This window comes from Cryptomeria japonica, chromosome 7, assembly GCF_030272615.1.
Source record: "Cryptomeria japonica chromosome 7, Sugi_1.0, whole genome shotgun sequence".
Lineage (NCBI taxonomy): Eukaryota > Viridiplantae > Streptophyta > Pinopsida > Cupressales > Cupressaceae > Cryptomeria > Cryptomeria japonica.
This window is the reverse complement of record NC_081411.1, coordinates 529,063,373-529,084,903: the sequence shown is the minus strand read 5'-3', so window position 1 is coordinate 529,084,903 and position 21,531 is coordinate 529,063,373. Positions and strand designations below refer to the sequence as shown.

At 35.6% G+C, this 21,531-nt stretch overlaps 1 protein-coding gene across 1 annotated transcript in view; it reads right to left on the bottom strand.

Annotated features, from left to right (window-relative positions):
* Nucleotides 1-21,531, bottom strand: part of LOC131031149 (DEAD-box ATP-dependent RNA helicase 31) — a 50,003-nt gene that overhangs the window by 6,216 nt on the left and 22,256 nt on the right. Inside the window, exons 5-8 of the mRNA XM_057962189.2 lie at nt 15,753-15,959; nt 15,565-15,651; nt 15,343-15,438; nt 15,048-15,263 (exon numbers count right to left, since the gene is read on the bottom strand). Of these exons, the coding sequence (XP_057818172.1) occupies nt 15,048-15,263; nt 15,343-15,438; nt 15,565-15,651; nt 15,753-15,959 (606 nt within the window). The remainder of the gene's footprint in view (nt 1-15,047; nt 15,264-15,342; nt 15,439-15,564; nt 15,652-15,752; nt 15,960-21,531) is intronic.

Genomic DNA, 21,531 nt, shown 5'->3' with positions numbered 1-21,531 from the left:
TAAGCAAGCTCACTCATCCTACAGCAGCAGGTAAAGATTAGGACAAATTTGATGAGCAAAACCGAGAGGCTGTCATGCTTATCAAACTCTCAGTCACAAATGATCAGCTCCCCCAGGTGCCTTCAAGTAAAACAGCTAAAGAGATCTGGGATCTTTTGAAGGATCTACATGAAATGTTCGACAAGAGCCGAGCTTTCTTTCTGAAGAATATGTCGATTTCTATCATGATGGATGAGAAGTCATCTATCCGGGCACATCTTACGAAGATCAAGGACATCCATGACCAGTTGCAAGCTATTGGCCGCACCATGGCTGAAGAGGATATGGTAGTGATCACGCTGAAAAGCCTTCCCAGATCCTACAAGCATTTCATTGATACGCTCAATATCACTTCTACTCTAAGTCACCAGGTTAGGTCGAATTTCAACCTTGAATTCGAAATTCACCGAACTTGAAACATTTTATAAAAACCCTAAAAAATTCGATTAAATTCGAATAAAAATTTAGGGATGACGTGTTTGCCGAAAAGCGATTTTTCCCTTGCGCGTTTTAGGGTTTCGTCGAGTTTTGTTAATAAATACGGGCCACGGACACGTCACGCACTAGTTCCAGTCGCCCCTTTGACTGCAGACCGACGTTGCCGACCGCCAAAGCTTGGTTGTTGCTACCCAACGTCACCCACAGCCATTGATACCCGACGTCGCCCACCAGACCGCTACCATTGCAGACGGAAGTTGCTTGCCTCTCCCGAGTCTCGACCTGCACAACCTCTCCCAAGTTTCGACCTACACAGGTAGGCTTCGGCTTCTCCTGTTAATTTTTTTTTTTTAATTAGGTTTAATAATTAAATAATATTAAACAACATTATAATTAATTTTTTAAGGTTTATTATTATTATATTATATTATATAATATTACAAAATACACATAATACACATTTATTTATTTATAATATTTATTTATAATGTTTATTTATAATGTTTATAATGTTGTTGAATATTATTATTATATAATTTAAAATTTTATATTAATAGTTTTTAATTTTATATTATATATTTATATATATATATATTTATTTTTTAAAAATTTAGGTTTAATAATATATTAATATTATTACTAAATTATACAATATAATATTACAAAATACACATGATACACATTTATTTATTTATAATATTTATTTATGATGTTTATAAATTTATAATGTTTAATAGTTTATACTTTATAATGTTTATTTATAAATTTATAATGTTTATATTTTATAATGTTGTTTAATATTATTATTATATAATTTATAATTTTATATTAATAGCTTTTTATTATATTGTTTAATATTAATATTATATATTGTTTAATATTATATATTTTTATTATATATTTTTAAGAGGTCATTTGTGAAATTGTTGAAACTTAAAAGTATTTCTATTTTGAAAGGTTGAAATAAATGTAGTGTTTATTTTGTTTTTTAATTTTTCTTTCCAAACATGCAGATTTTCATTTAATGGCTCCTCCTAAATCAACCTATGAGGCATGGAAGCATGTGACCCGAAATGGAACTCACATAAAATGTAACCTATGTGAGGGAGCTATAATTGGAACTTTAACAAGGCTTAGGGACCACTTCCTTGCTAATACAGGGGGTCCAGGTGGAGATATTCAAGCATGTATAGGTGCGACTCCAGAACTTAAAGCTATTCTAGAGAAAGAGTTGGCTTCTTCAATGGTAGGCAAAATTAAGAAGGCACAAAAGAAACAGAGAATTGAAGGAGATATATCTAGATTCACATCTATCATGTCTTCATCTATCATGTGAGTGTATCAAAACAGAGTGGAACACCGAACAACTTTTGGAAACTAGTAGAGAAACAACAGGCAGATGATGCAGTTGCTGATTTGTTTTACACAAGTGCTATTCCATTCAATGTTGCGAGAAATCCACATTTCAGTAATGCAGTTCAAAAAATTGCAAAGTTTGGCAAAGGGTACACACCCCCAGGTTCAGAGGCTATCAGGACAACTTTTTTGCAGAGGTCAAAAAATAGAGTGACTGAAAAATTAGCTGACGTCAAAGCCACTTGGAAGGAAACAAGTTGCACTATATTGAGTGATGGATGGTCGGATATGTGTCAGGCCATTGATTAATGTTTTGGTGTCTTGTCCTAAAGGTGTTGTGTTTTTGAAAGTCATTGACACCATGAACCACAAGAAAACTTCCGAGTATATTTTTCAAATATTAGAGGAAGCCATTCTTGAAGTAGGGGTGGAAAATGTGGTTCAAGTGGTAACTGATAGTGCAGCAAATTGTGTGGGAGCTGGAAGGCTGATTGTAGAGAAGTACCCACATATATATTGGAGCCCATGTGCAGCCCATTGTCTCGATTTGTTGCTTCATGACTTGGCTAAGTTCCCATGGGTAAATGAAGCTATTCATAGAGGGAGAGCAATTGCAAATTTCATACCGAATCATCGTCTCACATTGAGAATTTATAGGTAGCATGCATCAAAGGAATTGTTGAGGCCTTGTGAAACAAGATTTGCTTCATATTATATCACTTTGAAAAGATTGGTTGAAGAAAAAGCAGCTTTGAGATCTGTTATTTGTTCCAATCAGTGGGAAAGTTCAGTGCTTTCTAAAGGCCTAAGGGGAAGAACATAGAGCAAATCATCCTAAACAGCAATTTTTGGGAAAGTGCAACAAAAGTTTTGCTTGTATGTGAACCAATTGTTGATGTGCTTTGTATGGTTGACAGTGACACTCCTTGCCTTGGCATGCTTTATGAAAGCATGGACTGGTGTAAGGAATCTATTCAAAAAGCACTAAAAAATGAAGAAGCAGAATATATGCAGATATGGGAGACAGTTGATTGCAGATGGAAAATGATGCACACACCTTTACATGCGGCAGCTTGCTTTTTGGAGCCTAAGTTGTTTGCTATTGATAGAAGGGGTGATAATGAAATCATGGCAGGGCTTTACCAAGCCATTAGCAGGTATGCACCAGATCTAGAAATTGCAGCACTAATCAGAGATCAAAGTTGGCAATACAAGAGAGGAGAAGGAATGTTTGGAGGGGCAGAAGCCAAATATGACTCGCCACGTATGCTTGGATATAGATGGTGGATCGCTTATGGATCATCAGCTCCTGAACTGCAAGAGTTTGCTATTCGAATTTTGAGTCAGGGAGCAAGTTCATCAGCTTGTGAGAGGAACTAGAGTTGCTTTGACCACATCCATTCCAAAAAGAGGAACAAATTGTTGACTGGAAAGTTGGGAGATCTTGTCTATGTTCGCAGCAATTTGAAATTGCTGATGAACAAATCAGCAAAGACCACTTCTTTAGAACAAACTCTTGAAGGCATAGCAATGTCAGATGCAGATGAGCCTGACTTTGCAGATGATGAACTAAGTAGTGATACAGATAATGATGATTTGGCATCCCAGCCAAGTGCTCTTGATGACTTAGAGTTATTTTAAAGTTCTGAAGTCTTTGATTGTTATTGTACCTTTTTGACAAAAGAACATCTTTGCAATCGTGAAAGCATATGTTTCCTATGGTTTATATTTTATAAATGTGTCATCTTTTTGTAATGATTTCAAATCTATTTATCAATGTTAAACTATTTAGGCAATTTTATAGATATATTACATATATTTATTAAAAATTTAAAAAAATTACATATGGTGAATTTAATTCGAATTTTATACATTTCGAATCTTTTCCTCATCGAACTTCATTCGAATTTCAAAGTTGTCGAACTTCAAATTCAAATTCGAACCTAGTGACTTAACTTCTACTAGTGTTGATCTGAAATTTCCTGATCTCTACAACAAACTTCTACAGCAGGATCGATGGAACCAACAGTTTGGAAGCAGCACTAGTTCGTCCACTGAATAAGCCTCCACAGCTCAAGTTTCGGATAAGAACAAGGGTAAAGCTCAATCCTTCTAGCAAAAGGGACAAGATCCACCTCAATAGTCTTCAAAGAAGAAAAGTGTACAATGTAACTAATGTCACCAAATTGGACATATGAAGAAAGATTGCAGAAAATTGTTGGCATCTGTGCAATCTAAACTAGAAGGGTCTCAAGAACAAGAGCAAGCTCATGTTGCAGAGCATTCTAAAGAGGAGTCAACTTTCTATGCTTTGTGATAAGCAAATTTTCTGTTTGGTAGGTTTTCATGATTTTTAACTAAAATATTGTTTGAGAGTTTTCACAATTTTTCATAAAAAATTGTCTATAGGTTTTCACCATTTTTTCCTCAAAAATTGTTTGTTGGTTTTTCGATTTTTTCCTCAAAAATCATATAATTCGCGAAGTTCATGTGGGATTTTGTGATTCGCGAAGTTTTCAAGGTTTGACGGTTTTTTCCTCAAAAATCGTGCTTTGTTGTAGTCAAGTTTGGGTTGCACATGGAGTTGCCAAGGTGAACATCTGCAACCAAAGTATCTTGCAGTCTATTTTAAAGTTGCTGGAGCAAACAATGCTCAGTACTCTTCTACAAAAAGGTTTGTCAATTTTTCCTCAAAATCATATTTTCAAGCTTCTATAATTCGCATGTGACAGCTCTGTAATTCGCATGTGAGGGTTACATCAATCATCCGAAATCAGCTATTCTAGGTCATTACCACTTTGCAAATCCTGGGAGGGTCTCTACAACAGCAAAGTGTTCTTGTGTTTGTAATCAAAAGAACTGCAATGTCTTATGTCGGGTACTTAATTGATACAATGACCATTAAGGGAGGGTATTAGAATAATTAATTCTTTTAGTCAATTACCTTTTTAGTTTGTTCTATTAATGGTCATTTAGTTAATCATTTAGCTTTTAGTTTGTCATCTTAGTTGTCGACTTATTTAGCTTTTTGCTTTTTAGTTTAAGTGAAACTATTGCTTCTTTTATAAGAACGCATAGTTTGCTTTTTAGATTTTAGCTTTATAAGAACGCATAGTTTGCTTTTTAGATTTTAGCTTTTAGCTTTATTTAGCACTTTTAAGTGTTTTAGCTTCATGTTGAAACTTTAGATTAACGGTTTGTTCTTTTTAGAACACCATCTTGTAATTCCTTTATATACACTTGTATATTCATTATTAATTCATTCAATGTCATTCAATTATTGATTCAATTATTTTTCAAGGAGGGCCTTGAATGAAGATGTCAATCTGGTCAAAATGCTTTATATTTTGATAAAGACTCTTACAGAATTGAAGTAATTTCATTTTGGGTTGAACAATTTGGTACTTCCTTCCATAATGCTGTAGCAACTCTCTTTTTCAAGCTCCTAAATGTGTTGGTGTCAATGGAAAAACTTTGGATCCTATCTACCTACAAAGGCCTATCTATGAGGATTGATTCCTTGTTCCCTACATGTAATTGTTGCTGATAAATAGGTTTATCTCCTGGAGACCACAAAAGTACAAAGACAATAATAAGGCATTTCACTTCAAGATGTGCCTAGATTTTCCTGGGCTTATGCAGGAAGCAGTCAAAGTCAGTGTCAGAACAGTTTTGGTGAAAAAATGCTGGAGCAGTGATGAATGAAGAAAAAACTGAGTTTATGATTATTGATCAAGACAGTTTTTAAGATTGGTCATACTATAGCTCGAAACTTATAAATCATAAAACCAGGCAAAAATTCAAATAATCATAGTTTATATAGGAGATTGTATAAACTATAGAGGACAATTTTAAAAAGTCATGATTCCTGAATAGAATCAACATTCAATTCACTCAAAAAGTTACAACTGTACACATTACTTATCAGCAGGTCACATGTACTCTTCATCCTTAAAATGATAGAAAACCTTTTTATGAGCTTATGTGCCCTCTTTGGGTCATGCACGAAGGGAAAAAAACACATAGGTAGCCTGGAATGTGTACACTCTTCCAGAGAATTAGGGAGGTCTGGAAATCCTAGACAATTGAATGCAACAATCAGCCCAGGAAGAGAATATAAATTTAGAGCATTGGAGAGTGAAGCTCTATGGAAAACTTATCTGCACTCCAGAATCCTACATGCTCAGCATATATGGGTAATAGGGGGGCCCTTCCAATTTATTGATAACATTAGTAATGCAGTCGGCTCCTCTTAAGCAAATATGGGCTGCTTGATAATGTGTTCACTGCTATATTGTACTTCAAACTCCAACTATGTACTTGGAGTATGTTACTATATGGTAATGAACTATCATACTTAATTATTATGAATTGTGTAATGTAATCAGTAATCTGAAAATTAATGAAAAAAATATGTTCAAAATTTCATATCCTCAATATATTACCCTTGTGGGACGACCTTCGCCCTACTATTCTATGTGTTAGTAGGGGAAACAACATCATCATGCCCTACTATTCTATGCAATTGAGGGTGGGCAACATGGTGTAAAATCTCGTTTCTCTTCACTATCTTTATCTCTATGCAATTAGTAATTGCATTGCCTTTAAAAAATTTTAAAATGATATTTTTCCATTTTTTCTGCATTTTTGGATTTCCCAATTTAATACCAAATGTTTGAAAAAAAAAAACTTTTTTGACCTGCCTAGTCATTGCCAAAAAAAAAATGATACCATGATAAACAATGCACTCAAAGATATTGGCAAAATAGAGTGGATTAAAAAGTAGTAGTGGATGCAAAGGAGGTGCATTATTTGCAACCACCACACCTCATTGGCATTGTTTCAAACCTTGCAAAGAAAGACTTAAACTAGTTGAGGCCCAATTTGCTTTCTACTTTATTCTACTATAGAGGATGCTTGAGTTGCAAGAGCCCTTACAACTTATGATTATGACATAGGAATAGAAGAGGTGGAAGGAGTCAATGATAGAGTAGGGGAAAAGGGTGAAGGAAACTATGGTTGGTGATATTTTTTTATCAAATGTGATGAGCCCGATTTGATGGGCTGATTGGCCAGCCACGTGGTGCTATATAGCACCCAAGTACTTCTATTTTCTTTTCTTTTTCTTAACACAATAATAAATAGAAATTTTAATAAATAAAATCATAATAAATTTCTATATATTGGTTTGTAGGCCGACACATGTAACCAAAAAGATTTTAGTTTAGGTATTTTGTTTTTTGTGTTGGTGTCAGTCAACTCAATAAGCCCACCTTAGGTAAAATGGCACATCTCCTATTTAAGGAGGTTCCAGGCTGGTGATTGGACATGCTTGGTTGAATTGAGAAGTATGTAGCACATCTGGTCTACTAGAACAATCAACTCTGGAGAGACCTAGCAAGGTGGGACACTACCCCTATTGTCACTATTATTCCTTTTGAGCATACTTCTTCATTCCTAATTTCATCCATCGATTCTTATATCGGTTACAAGCACGAGAGGAATAGAATCATGTGGGTCAAAGAGCAGATTACATTGCACACCGAAATCAGTTAGAAACCACGGGAAGAATAGCAAATCAATTTGGGAGGAGACAATCGGCTTCACCTTTATCTTCGACAGGGCTCAAGGAACAACATTGAGTAGTTGACAATATGATCAAACAAACTAGGAAAGAGGTAGTTGATTAGAACCAAAAGCATCATCAAACCATCGAATCAATATAGGAGGTTATGTGCGCAGGAATCCATAGATTGCATTAGGATTGTGAGCTACACCAAAGTTCATGCTTGCACCTTCGATTAAGCAACGACATTGAGCAGTTGACAATATGATCAGACAGACTAGGAAAGAGGTAGTAGATTAGAACCAAAAGCATCATCAAAACCATCAAATCGATACAAGAAGTTATGTGCACAGGAATCCATAAATTGCCTTAGGATCGTGAGCCACAACAGAGTTCACGCTTGCGCCTTCCAACGAAAGCAGTATCTAACATCTCCAATGGCTAGGAATTTGAATATCATTCATAAGGATTGGTGATAGTTCGACTAAGTCTAGGATCGATGGCTATGTATCAAAAGAGTGTATAATAGGCATACATAAGAAGCCTAGCAATCTAATCTGTAAATTGTTATAAACAATATTAATAGAATATGTGACCATCTGGAACTAGCAGAAAATAGATCAGTTGAATGTCATATGATTACAATTGTTGAGTCTTAATTTTCCTGAACCGGCGGTGATTTAAGTTGCTATATTTGATTCAATGTTTTGTAATACATTATCACACATACATTGCTTATAAATATATTGTTAAGAAATTTGTTGTTTTGTAAGCTGGTATCTTTCATCGACTATGGCATACATCACATCTTGTGTATCCCATGTTTTCACTGTCATCAAATTTGTTGATTTTAAAAGTAGTAATCTTGGGATGATCTACAAGTGCATTAATAGCATGCTTGGGGAAATGAAAGCAGACATTCACTAAGATATACCCCACCATAGAGTTCTGAATGAAGCATATTCATCCCATCATCCAAAAAAAGTTGAGGAAATTGAACACCCCTAAACACATGGTTGCATGTGCTTTGAATCTTAAGTGGTATGTGGATAGACCTGGCAAAGTTCTCTCAACTAATGACTCATTAACTAGGGAGTAGCCTCATGAAGACCTTTAAGAAAACAAAAAAAAAAAAATTCATTGATAAAAGTTGAGAGGATAATATATATGGAACTAGATGGCTACAAGACTTCAGCAAGGATTGCTAAGCACGCTTTGTATATGCCAAACAAGTTAGTTAGCGGTGAATATATGGACCTCCAAGATTGATACGCACACATCATTCATCATCTCTCACGTCTTTCTAGTCCATGTATTGTTGTATCCAATCTCTAAGGAGGAACAAACTTACCTTTGCAAGAGTAGAAAAGCTTGGTGTACATGATGCTTTGCATCTCATTAATTGAAGGCACTTGAGTATAGGCAATGACCAATGACACAGTGAATATTGAGTCAAAGGAGCCACAAAAAGTCGATGAGGAGAATGAGGTTCATAAAGGACTGGATGAGCTCACATTGCATAATGAGGATACAACTCATTTAGGCAAAATTTTGAAATGGGTTTTGGGTTCGTAGTATAAAAACAATGTAAAAATCATATATATGTATGTACATATATATATATGTATGTACATATATATATATGTATGTACACACACACATATGCAGCCTAGAAGCATGAGTTAAGATTAGAATATCACATAGCATCATTTAATCAACAAAACCACCATAAACTTGTAATCGTAGCACCATGATCATAGCATCATATACTTCAAGTTCAATATCAAAATAATAATATCGGGTTCAAGTAGCATTGTTTCAACAACTAAAACTTTTAACTTTTAAGTTTTATTCATCATCATCATCATCATTGGCATTAGATGAACCACAAGCAATGCCAATGCCAATCCCACTTGCACTAATAGTGTCCTCGCTTTCCGAGTCCTCAAATACAACAAGTTGAGAAGTGGAAGCATCCAAGTCAATATGCTCCAGCTCTATATCCAACATCTTCAACTCCACTTGCTTGTAGTCATGTTGCTTGTGTGAAAGGAGATGCAAGTTGGAATGCACATGTACTAAGTTCTCTGCTCTTTTTGATTGCAATCTATTGCACTTTCCTGAGTAGAAGAAAGAATATGTGCTCCAATTTCTTTCTGATGCAAATGAACTAGCAACCTATGAAGACAAAAGTAAGCAATTAAAGTTATACATTTATAATTTTATTAACAGAATTTTCAGTTTTAAAAAAATAAAAAACCATAAATAAAACTTTAAATCATAGTTGGACTACTCGCCAAAAACTCGGCGAGTAGTTAAATACTCGCAAGTTTTTCTTCAAGGCGAGTTTTTACGACTTCTACTCGCCATAAAAACTTAGCGAGTTCTTGGCGAATTTTCCACAAAAACTCAGTGAGTTTCTATAAAAAAAACTCAACAACACTAAAAACGAGGCCCAAACATGTCAAAAAATTATCTATTTTTGTTTTTTCAGGTCAGTTTCATTCTCTTCATTAGAATATATACATGAAATATAACATTTACATATAAGTGACATCAGTAATCAGTATGCTTATTAACATCCTCTCACTCTCTCTATATCACTCACTTTATCTACCCCGAATTTTAGCCCTATCTATCTATCTCCCTATCACTCTTCCTCTATCCCCCTCTCTACCACTCTCCATCTCACTCTCTTCTCTCTCCCCCAAGATCTAGACCTATCTCTCTACCCCTCTCTTTCTCACCCTCGGACCCCGGCGAGGGGTGCTACCCTCAACCTAATTTTAATTTGCAGATGCTTGGTGGCAAAGTCGGGGTGGAAATAACCCAAATCTCAAAACCTTTGCCCTCAAAATCTTATGTAAATCTTGTAGTTCATCCAGTTGTGAGTGCAATTGGAGCTTGTTTGAGGCTATCAACACGAAGAAGAGGAGCAAGTTAGCTCAAAATCGCCTCAATGACCTTGTCTTTGTGCAATATAATCTTCAGTTGCGCATAAGGAAGGTAGAGGAAGCACCAGCTGGTCCAATTGATTTGGATGATATAAATCCTTACAGTTACTAGATATCACAAGAGTAACCTCCATTGTTTATAGAGGATGACATCAATGATTTGGAGAGGTAGGCTACGGAGGAGGAGGAGGGGGATGGATTTGGTTTCACACTGGATGACATTGAGGAGGATGAGGATGAAGAGTCATTGCCAGTGCCTAGTGCAGCTAGAGACAGAGCTACATCTAGGATGGAGGATGAGCCACAGCTTGAGCCAGTCATACCGAGTGAGGAGACACAATCACGCCCACAACAGACTTCTAGGACTAGACCCTCTAGTTCTACCTCTCCCTTAGTTTTTACTAGAGTTGGGAAGAGGAAGATGAAATTTTATTGATTTATTTACTTTTAGTTCTACAAAACCTATTTACTATTTTGCTTCCAGCCATCAGCATTCCTCATGAGGATGTGATTTTGTACTCACTTTGCATTTAAATATATCTAGACTCAGCTAGTTTATTTTGTGTTCTCATTTATTGACTCATTGGATGCATCTTTTCATTAATTTTGCAAAAAAAAATGCATTTTTAATTAAATTTAAGCATGTTTTTAAGTTGTCAAGTTTTTGCCAAGTTTTTCCGAGTTTTTCTCAAGTTTTTTTTTTCAAGCCTTGGCCAGTTTTGTTGAGTGGCGAGTAGTTCATCTATGCTTTAAATACTAAAAAATAAATATTCATTAATTGATAAGCTTGTGATAAAACTTTTATTGATAAGTATTGGCCATGGAAGTACCACCAACTATGAACATCCTTCTTATACCTATCACAGAGAACCTCAACACTTTGACCATTTGCATGCACAAAATCTATGAGCTCGTTTGTAATAAAATCTCAGACATCATCTTTAGGGAAGAGTTTAAGGAATGCTACCTTGTACCCTTCACACACTTCAAAATCTCTATATGGGCATCTTCAAGGAAGAGTCTTAAGGAATGTTGTCGTGTACCCTTTAGGCACTTCAAAATCTCTATATGGGGCAAGCCTTCCTAGCATATTAAGATACTAATTGTTGTAGTATTTTGGAGTCAATGCATAGGCAAGAAGATGTAATGGAGTGGTTATCTTGTTCCACCTTTTTGAAGAAAGTCTCCTTAAGGTCTTGCTCTTTTGCACTTATGATGCTCTTCATCTTCTCAAGCATTGAATCGATGCCATCATACACCTCTACAATGCAAGGCCTATCCATGTCAATATAGCAAATCATGCTCATAATGGAATTGATGAAACTAAGGAGATACTCCACACAATCCCACCATGAGTCATCTAATATCCTTTGCTTGGTTTTTGTTGCCCTCTCAGTGGTGTTTTGCTTACATATAGACCAATTTTGGCTGATCACCATATTACAAAGTGTCACTTTAACTTTCACAAGTCGTCTCAAGACAAATTGTGTTAAGAGGCAAAACAGGTCTCTACAACCTATAATAGAAATTAAAGCCATAATGATTAAAAATTAAAGACAAACTTTAAAGAAGAATACACATTACACAATCAAATTATAAAAAATCAAGAAATCAGAAAATTTAAAATTTTAAACTACTTCACTTACCTTCAATAGCTCCAAATTTGAAAATGATCTAAATATTCTTTGAGACATGTGGTGGTTGGTGATGAACATCTAGATGTCCTCAACCTCTCCATACACCTCTTTGATCCACTCAATTTCATTCCTATTTTTTTGTAGCATAAGATTTAGTGAGTGGACCACACAAGGTGTCCAAAAGACATGTTGATATCGTTCCTCAACCAACAAAACAAGTAGCTCTACAATTCTTTGTGTTATCCTTTATGACTTGAACAATGTTACGAGGTCCCGCTGTCTCAATGCTAGAAATGAAAATATCTGCAATAAATTGCCCATCTTTTACCTGCTCCTCACAATCCACGACTTTCAAAAACACTCCCCCTTTAGGGAACACCACTATGACATCGGTCAAGGGACGATTTCTTGAATCTTTCCACTCATTTGAAACAATGGATACACCTGTCTCAATCCATGAATAACTTATGGGCTTCAATGGCATCTTCAACCCCCTTGACCTCCCTTTCCAACAAGGTGCCACACATATCTTCTCATAACCCGGGCCCTTATTCCCTCTTGAAGCTTCATTAACACTTTTCAACATCTATTCTTTGTGTTAAACTTTATGACTTGAACAACATTACAGGGTCCCACTATCTTAATGCCAGAGATGAAAATATCTGCAATAATTCACGCATCTTTTACCTACCCCTCACAATCCATAACTTTCAAAAACATTGCTCCTTTAGGGGACACTGCTATGACATTGGTCAAGGAACAATTTCTTGAATCTTTTCACCCATTCGAAACAATGGATGTACCTATCTCAATCCATGAATCCCTTATGGGCTTCAATGCATCTTCAACCCCCTTGACCTCCCTTTCCAACAAGGTGCCATGCATACCTTCTCATAACATGAGCCCTTATACCCTCTTGGAGCTTCATTAACACTTTTCAACATCTTTTTCCAATATGGGGAGGGAACGACATTGAAAGCCAACCCATTTGCACATATACATCTTGGTTGGCAAGGTCTCGACTCTCATTTTGAGATAGGTCCCTTTGATCTTTTGCGTACAATGGGTTCTTCACTTTCAGCATCAGTTGTGGTAAAAAATGGGTGGTCTTCTACCACAATATTGGCATTAGATGGGAGCTGCATTCCCTTTGATTTCTTTTTGAAATGGGCTGATTTAATCTCCATGCTTCTCTCTCATCTGCTTCATCTTGTTGTCTCTTGTAATATAGGCACACCATTTTTCCCAAGGCAACTTTTGATGCCTCTTCCCAGTATTCCACACAAATGGCCCTTCACCCAAAATATGAACTAGAACGTTGTAGATCACAATGGGCTGATTTAATCTGCATGCTTCTCTCTCATCTGCTTCATCTTGTTGTCTCTTGTAATATAGGCACACCATTTTTCCCAAGGCAACTTTTGATGCCTCTTCCCAGTATTCCACACAAATGGCCCTTCACCCAAAATATGAACTAGAACGTTGTAGATCACATCCTCTGCATTTCCAAAGGAATCCCCCATCTCCTGGAACCAGTCATATAATATCAGCGTATTTCCATAGAGGAGAATTTGGAATTGTTTTGTATTTTTGTTGTTCATTTGTGGAGGTAGAGCTAGTTGCCATTGTATTTTCTATGGCAATAAATTTCATAAACGCATTCAAAACAAAAACTAATTTTAAAAGAATGGAAAAAAATAGAAGAAAACAAAAATGGAGGAAAAGAAAATGAAAAAAATCTTACCTCTTACAACCAATGGAAGGTTGCATATGTGTAGAAATGAAGGTGCAACACTTGATGAAGCTTCCCTCTTTGATCTTCAACTCTCTGGATGCAGCAAGCAAAAAATTTATGGAACTCTATATGGGATGAAATTGTTGTCTTAAGTGTTTTGGGGGCACTTTTTAGGGTTTAGGTCAATCAAAAAAAGCAAATAGGACCTCAATTTTATTGAAAATTGCAATTTTTTTGTTTTTAGTTGGTCTGGGTGCCTACGTTCGCCCAAGTTTGCCCAAGACAAACTGATGCACTAACTAGCACACCCTAGCCGGACCACAAGTGCACCAAACTGGGATTGGGGTGGGGTTTGAACCGAACTGGTACCAAGGCTACCAAGGGTCGAACCCTGCAACATAGTTTTCAATTTTATATTTATTATATGATTTTTGTAGACTATGGTTTACATACATACATACATACACTGATTTTTGTATACTATGGTTCACATACATACATACATACTATGGTTGAGACAATTCCTGGTCTCAACCTATTTCCTCTTGTCCACTTCAACTTAACTTTTATGGGACACCAATATTTTGTGCCTTTTGGCTATTAATTCCACTTTATGGAATGATGTCATATAAGCAATAACAGGAGATTGCTGGTTAAGAAAATTTATTCCCAAAATGTTTCAACAGTCTTTCATGTCCCCATTAGCAATTCCAGCACCAATAACATCCAAGCCATTCGTGGTTGGCCTTCTTTTACTTTATTTGTATGTATTGGAGTACAAATTGAGAAAATATTGCTTAATAATAGATTATTTCTTACATGGCGAATTGCGGGAATAATTGTCCTAGTAAATTGAGGCTTCTTGTCGTGCATTAGCATGGTGGCGGTGGTCTTTCTATTTCTCTTATATACATTTGCATCCTTCCTCGATGAATTGACACACTCTTCCATGAACTTGAAGCTGAAACTACCAACATCTTTGGTTTTGTTTTGGATGTCTTAAGCCTTAATAAACAAGTGCAGATCGGCAAAGAATGCAAGAAGACAGTTATCTCACTGACTGCATATGCATGAATGCTATTCTGAAAAGCACTTCCACCTAGAGATGGAGGAAATAAATGTAATGTTTATCGGTGAACTCTATTTTGAGGGTATGTTAATAATGATCTTCTCTGTTTAAAGTTTAAACCCATTACCGAAACAGAAAAAAGGATAAACTGCACTTATAGAATCCCCATGAAACGGATACTGAAAAAAACAATGGAACTGCATAGAAAGTGGAAATCATGGACAAGCTGTAAGAGATGATGCATCACAATCACCTGAATAACAAGAGTGACATCAGGATAATCTACTCCACGGGCTGAGACATCTGATGTAATGAGTATAAGGCCTTTTGATTTCCGAAATTCATCAGAGACACGTGTTCGATAACCCTGAGATTTTCTTGAATGAATCTCACGAACATTCAGTTTCAACTCAGATAGAACCTCGGAAACTAGCCTCGTAATCATAGCAGTTGTACAGAAAACAAGAACCTGCATATACACAAAATGAAATCAATGCAAAAGGAAATACGAAAATTTAAATTAGCAACCAAAATAAATTACATCTGACCTTGTATTCAGGGTCCTCTGAGACATGCCCCTTGAGAATCGCATAAATTAAGGAGAAATGGCTATCATGTGAAGCAACAATTGATGACTGTAAAACCTGCACCCACTCTCAACAATAAATTACATATAATCCAAAGGTAGCCATTTAGTTAAAATAAAATCCATACATTTTTGGAAGCATCTAAGAGAAGGTGATATAATAAAGAGATTTTTGGTATAACACCTTTGAGTGAGTTTCCTCACTACCCTCTTCAACTGTGTTGATAAATTCATGTTCCCTTCTCAGAGCAACTTGGGACACTTGGTGAACCTGCAGACATTATCACCTCCAAATATTAGAATCACTTGGCTATTTCACATTAAAACTCGTGCTTTTAGCTATAGCTATAATTTTAAAATAGTACAATAGACCTCTTTTGGAACTGTAGCTGAAAACAATAGAGTCTGCCTTTCTTTGGGTACAGCAGCAACTATTCTTTCTATTGGTTTACGAAATCCCATATCTAGCAAATGGTCTGCTTCATCAAGTATAAGCACTTTCACACCCTTTAGACGTTGTGAAAAACCCGGCGTATTCTCAATATGGTCCTGAAGCCTTCCCGGTGTGGCCACTAACATCTAAGACAATTTTATAAAGATACAGAACAAGGTTAGAAATTAATTTTTACTTCAATTTTTTTTAATTCCAATAGATAGGTATTGGTATCATAGCATTGGACAATAATCATAAAGCCACAAAACCAATATTCTTTAGATCTAGAGAAAAATGATTTATTTTGCTCATTGCATAAGAGAAAGTTTTGTCGTATGACACACATAGCACAAGTAAAACTTCAAACATTTACAGACTGCTTGACAGAAATAAGATGCATCCAGTTTTATGTTTCACAAAATCTACATGACATTTAAAGTATTAAAGATTGTTAATCTTCTGACTTTCTTTTTTGTAAGTACAATATGCAATTAGACAGGTTAAAAAGGTTCAATGATGAAAACACTTGTAAATTAATAAGAATAGAATTACCCTCTTTCATATTCATATGTATGACTGCATATTGTGCAACAGCAAAAACATGTGGAAGATACTATCAATTGAATTACCCTTCTTCATTCCCATTCAAGATTAGATCCTGAGTGGATTGATCAATAGTGGAAAAGATAATAATCATGAGAATGAATCTGGAAAAGCTTGCTTGGTAGCTCCAAAATCTAGAAAGGATAAATGGAAAGTTGGAAACCCTTAACAGACCGAATAACATTGAATTTTGATTGTGCCTCAAAAGAAAATCTAGTTGAAGCAACTGCCAGTTATATCATTATATGCGAGGAGATATGAAGATGAGGCACAAGGCATCTATCTTGGTGAAAAGTCAAACAATGACACTAAATGGGAGGCCCTTCTGGCAGCATTAAGGAAAGCATATGTTGAAGAAGATAGGTGACACAAGACTTGTGATTGAAGCGATCAACAAGAAATATTGCCCCAACTAGAAGCTTAGAGCATACTAGAGGAAGCCCTTTCTTTACTAGAAAAATTCAAATATATAAACTTTGTTCATACCTATTGATAGCAAAATGCAGCTACCAATTATTTAGCCAAACTTGGAGTATCTCTTATGACTTATGCATCTACGAATAACATTACGAATAAATGGAAACCCTTAAGAGTTCAAATAAAATTGAATTTTGATCGTGCCTCAAAAGGAAATCTGGTTGAAGCAACTGCCAGTTGTATCATGATATGCGAGGAGATATAAAGATGAGGCACAAGACATCTATCTTAGTGAAAAGTCAAATAATGACACTGAATGGGAAGCCCTTCTGGCAGCATTAATGGAAACATATGTTGAAGGATATCTTCAGATAGAGCTGGAAGGTGACACAAGACTTGTGATTGAAGTGATCAACAAGAAATATTGATCCAACTAGAAGCTTAGAGCATACTTAAAGGAAGCCCTTTCTTTACTAGAAAAATTCAATATATAAACTTTGTTCATACCTATTGATAGCAAAATGCAGCTACCAATTATTTAGCCAAACTTGGAGTATATCTTATGACTTGTGCATCTACAGAAAGTAATGATATTAATGAATGGGGGGAGTTGAAAGATTATATACTTTTAGATCTTTTCCCATAGGAAGGGCTGTCACATTTGATTATAAAGTGGTGTAATTATTGCTTATGTTGTGATAGAAGCCACCCACACGAGTAAGTTAACCAAGCCTCTCTTGTTCATGATTAAGCTGGCTGTGGCAGGACAGACGATGGCTATAAGGATTTTTGATATAGGTGGTAAACTGTTATAATAGAATTTGGCATTTGTTCTCCGGTGTTGGCTTTGGGGGTATTTCTTTTTATCTGTGTGTGCAGAAAAGAAAAAAAATCTGTGCTTGGCAGGTACCAAAGGTGTCAATGGAATGCTCCAGACTATCGCCTTAAAATAATATAGAGGATTAAGATGCTCACACCCCAGGAAAGGCAGAGGACTAAGAAATTATTTGTTGGGTCTGATGATATAGACAACAGGCTGTTGAAATCGAGGGTTTCAACATTAATGCAGCACATATGTGCTCTAGATGCTTTTTGCAAAGACAATAGTACAGTCATGAAAAACATGGTAGTGTCTCCTCATAAGAGGATCTTGGAAGTGCTAAGTGGGTATTCCATGCCAGTATCGGAAGATGATAAGATTGTAAGAGCTCCAAGGCATGTTGAGATATTGAAAGGAATTAAATTTAGAGAAAGCAGTCAGTCCTGAATGTTGCCAGTAGAGTTGGTAGTTGGTACCTATCTCTGGTATGAAGGGTCTTCACACAAGCTTCTGAACACAAGAAGACTATTACCAGCAGTATGGGCATGGTAAGATAAGGACTGACAAAGAATGTGTAATCTGGTTGCTCTATGTGTGCATTTATGGAGCTTCTAGTCTAGTAAGTTGTCAGAGCTTAGTTTATTTATTTATTTTTTGTAGTGCTTTGCTATCTAACATCTGTTTTGCTTGCCAGGGCTATATATATTAATACCTACTGCCTTGACTTGAAGTACTTTCTGTACTACAATAATTTACCATTCAATGTAGCGAACTGTCAATATCCAGAAGGGTTGATGAACGCATTGACAATTGCATGTAATGGGTTTAAGACTCCAAACAACTAGGGATTTGAGTGGGCTATGGCTGCAGGCAGCCGTAAGAAACATGCATCTTGTGATTGAAGATCAAAAGAAAGCATGGCAGAGAAAGGGCTACAAAATCCTATCAAATGGAAAGGCAAATGAGCAGAATAAGACTCTACTTAACTTTTTAATAGCTTCTAATGGCACATTGGTGTTCTTGAAGTATGCAGACGTCTCTAGTCCAAGTCAAATTTTTGGGCTACCAAGTCCCCATATTTTAACTTTGATTTTGAGAGGTTGGTCTCTATTGACAACCTTCGAGACCTCATGCATGATGAAATACAGAGTTGTAAGAGGGTGTGGAGGCATTATTTCTTCAAGTTTATCCAACATAGGAGAACCACTCTAAAGCCAAGTGAACATACATGCATACATACATAAATACAAACATATATTCACTTTTAAGTTTACTAAAATTATTTTTGGTTATATAAGTTGCCCTTGCAAATTTATGGTGGGAAGATTTTGGCACTATAATGCCTAATTTTTAAAAGTTTGCCATCTACATTTCATCCCAGCCTTGTAGCACTTTAGTGTTTTTGAGGTCATTCACACAAAAAAGCACAACAGGTTGACTCAAAAGCACTTGAATTATCTTGTCTTTGTGCAATGCAATATTCGGTTCCATGAAAAGAAAGTACATGGGAAAGATACACATCATGCGCTTGACCTCAATGACATTCATTCATATTCAGATTGGGTTGTTAAGAATGCAGATCCATTGTTTATTACTAATGAGATAACTGATTTGGAGGGGGAATGTGATTGAATGGCAAGCAAATGTGGCATCAAATGAGACAGCATAAGGAGAGTTTGATGAGTCATTGCAGGTAGGTTCACCCTAAGTCACCAGGTTCGAATTCGAATTCGAAGTTCGACAGCTTTGAAATTCGAATGAAGTTCGATGCGGAAAAAATTCGAAATGTATAAAATTCGAATTAAATTCGCCATATGCAATTTTTTTAAACTTTTAATAAATATATGTAATATATCTATAATATAATAATAATATCAATATATTATTAAACCTAAAAAAAATTTTAAAAAAATAAAAATATATAATATAAAATTAAAAACTATTAATATAAAATTATAAATTATATAATAATAATATTCAACAACATTATAAACATTATAAATAAATAATAAACCTAAAAAAATATTAAATAAACAACATTATTAAATAAATAATAATAAAATTTATAATAAACATTATTAAATTGTTTATAAAAATATTAAACCTAAAAAAAATTAAAAAATATAAAAATATATAATATAAAATTATAAACTATTAATATAAAATTATAAATTATATAATAATAACATTCAACAACATTATAAACATTATAAATAAATAAATAAATAATAAACCTAAAAAAATTTAATTATAATGTTGTTTAATTATTAAACCTAAAATTTTATTTAAAAAAAAGAGATAAGTCGAAGCCTACTTGTGCAGGTCGAGACTCGGCAGAGGTTGTGCAAGTCAACCGTGGGCGACGTCGGGTCGGGGTAGCAGTGGCCGTGGCCCGTGGCTGCAACTCCGTCCGTGGCGGGTAGCAGTGGCCGTGGCCCGTGGCTGCAACTCCGTTCGTGGCGGGTAGCAGTGGCCGTGGCCCGTGGCTACAACTCCATCCGTGGCAACAAAAACGCCCAAAAAAAAACGCTTTCTGCCAGCCCTAATTTTTTATTCGAATTTATTCGAATTTAATCGAATTTTTAGGGAATGTTTCAAGTTCGGCGAATTTCAAACTTCAAGGTTCAAATTCGGCCGAACTTGGTGACTTAGGGTTCACCCATAGATTTAGGACTCTGCAGTGACTCATGAATCCTATTGCACGAAGAGTCGACCTGCAAGTCTTGACAAGTCTCAACCAAGTCACACCCCTAGACTTGCTGAGTCCCAGACTCGAACTCCCAAGTTTTGGGTGGGGACTCTCAGGTCCACCTAGGCAAGGCCAGCAAGAGTAAAAACTCAAAAACTGGCTTTTTTCCACTTATTTTTGCTCAGTCTTGTCCAAAATAGGAAGAGAAGGAGAGAAGAGGAAAAAGAGCATTTGAGATCAAAAAGGATAAGTAATTTTCAATCTCTTTTTTTTGTTTTCTTGATTTGAAAATCAGAAAAAAAGTAAAAACTTGAAAAACTAGAGGAAATGCTGGCAAGAAAAATTTCATTTCCTTGCATAACCTATTTCCTAGCATCTTTAGCTTAATTTTGGATTCCATTTTTTTCAAATGAATGCTTATCAGTTTTCTTGCTGATTTTTTACAAAAGCCTACTGATGTTCTATTTTTTCATTTTAAAACAGCAATGTCAAGTTCAAAGTCAACACGAAGGCCAAGTAGAAAAGACCCTACATGGAAGTATGTGATACCAGAAGATGAAAACGCCCATTGGAATGTCCCCAATTTTTTTAGATTCTCTACCAAGCTTTAGTAGCTGACACCCTGGGTTCACGTCATCTTGTTCAGATGGGTAATCTGATGTTTCCAATGAGCTTAGTTGGTTTATTGGAATTATACGTCACTTTCCGAAGTGATTTCTGGCCTCTGGATTGGTCTCCAAGAATCTTGGAGAAGCCGTCTATTTTTAGTAAGTCGCCTGATCGGGCCTCGTTTGTTATTTTTCATCGTCATGATCACTCCGGTGCGATCGGAATTTGATTCCGATGTGTTCTGACAAGGTTTTACAAATTTGGTGCATTAATGAGTTATTTTAATTATTTTACTAAGGTTGCTTAAATTTAATTCCAACTTAGTGTTATAGCTCGTTAGAACCGGGGCGAAAAGTTTCAAATCTTGGGTGCATAAAACAGTGACCTTAAGTGTCAAAATATTATTATATTATTTAAAAGGTCATTTTCAGAGGAAAAAGGGAGTTTAAATTAATAAAGTGACTATTAAATTTAAGTACATTTATTTATAGTCACTTTATTTTCAAAAGGGGACATCTTATTCACTTAAAGGAGAAGTGATATTTTTTAAAAAGAAGTTATTAATCCCACATTCGCGGTG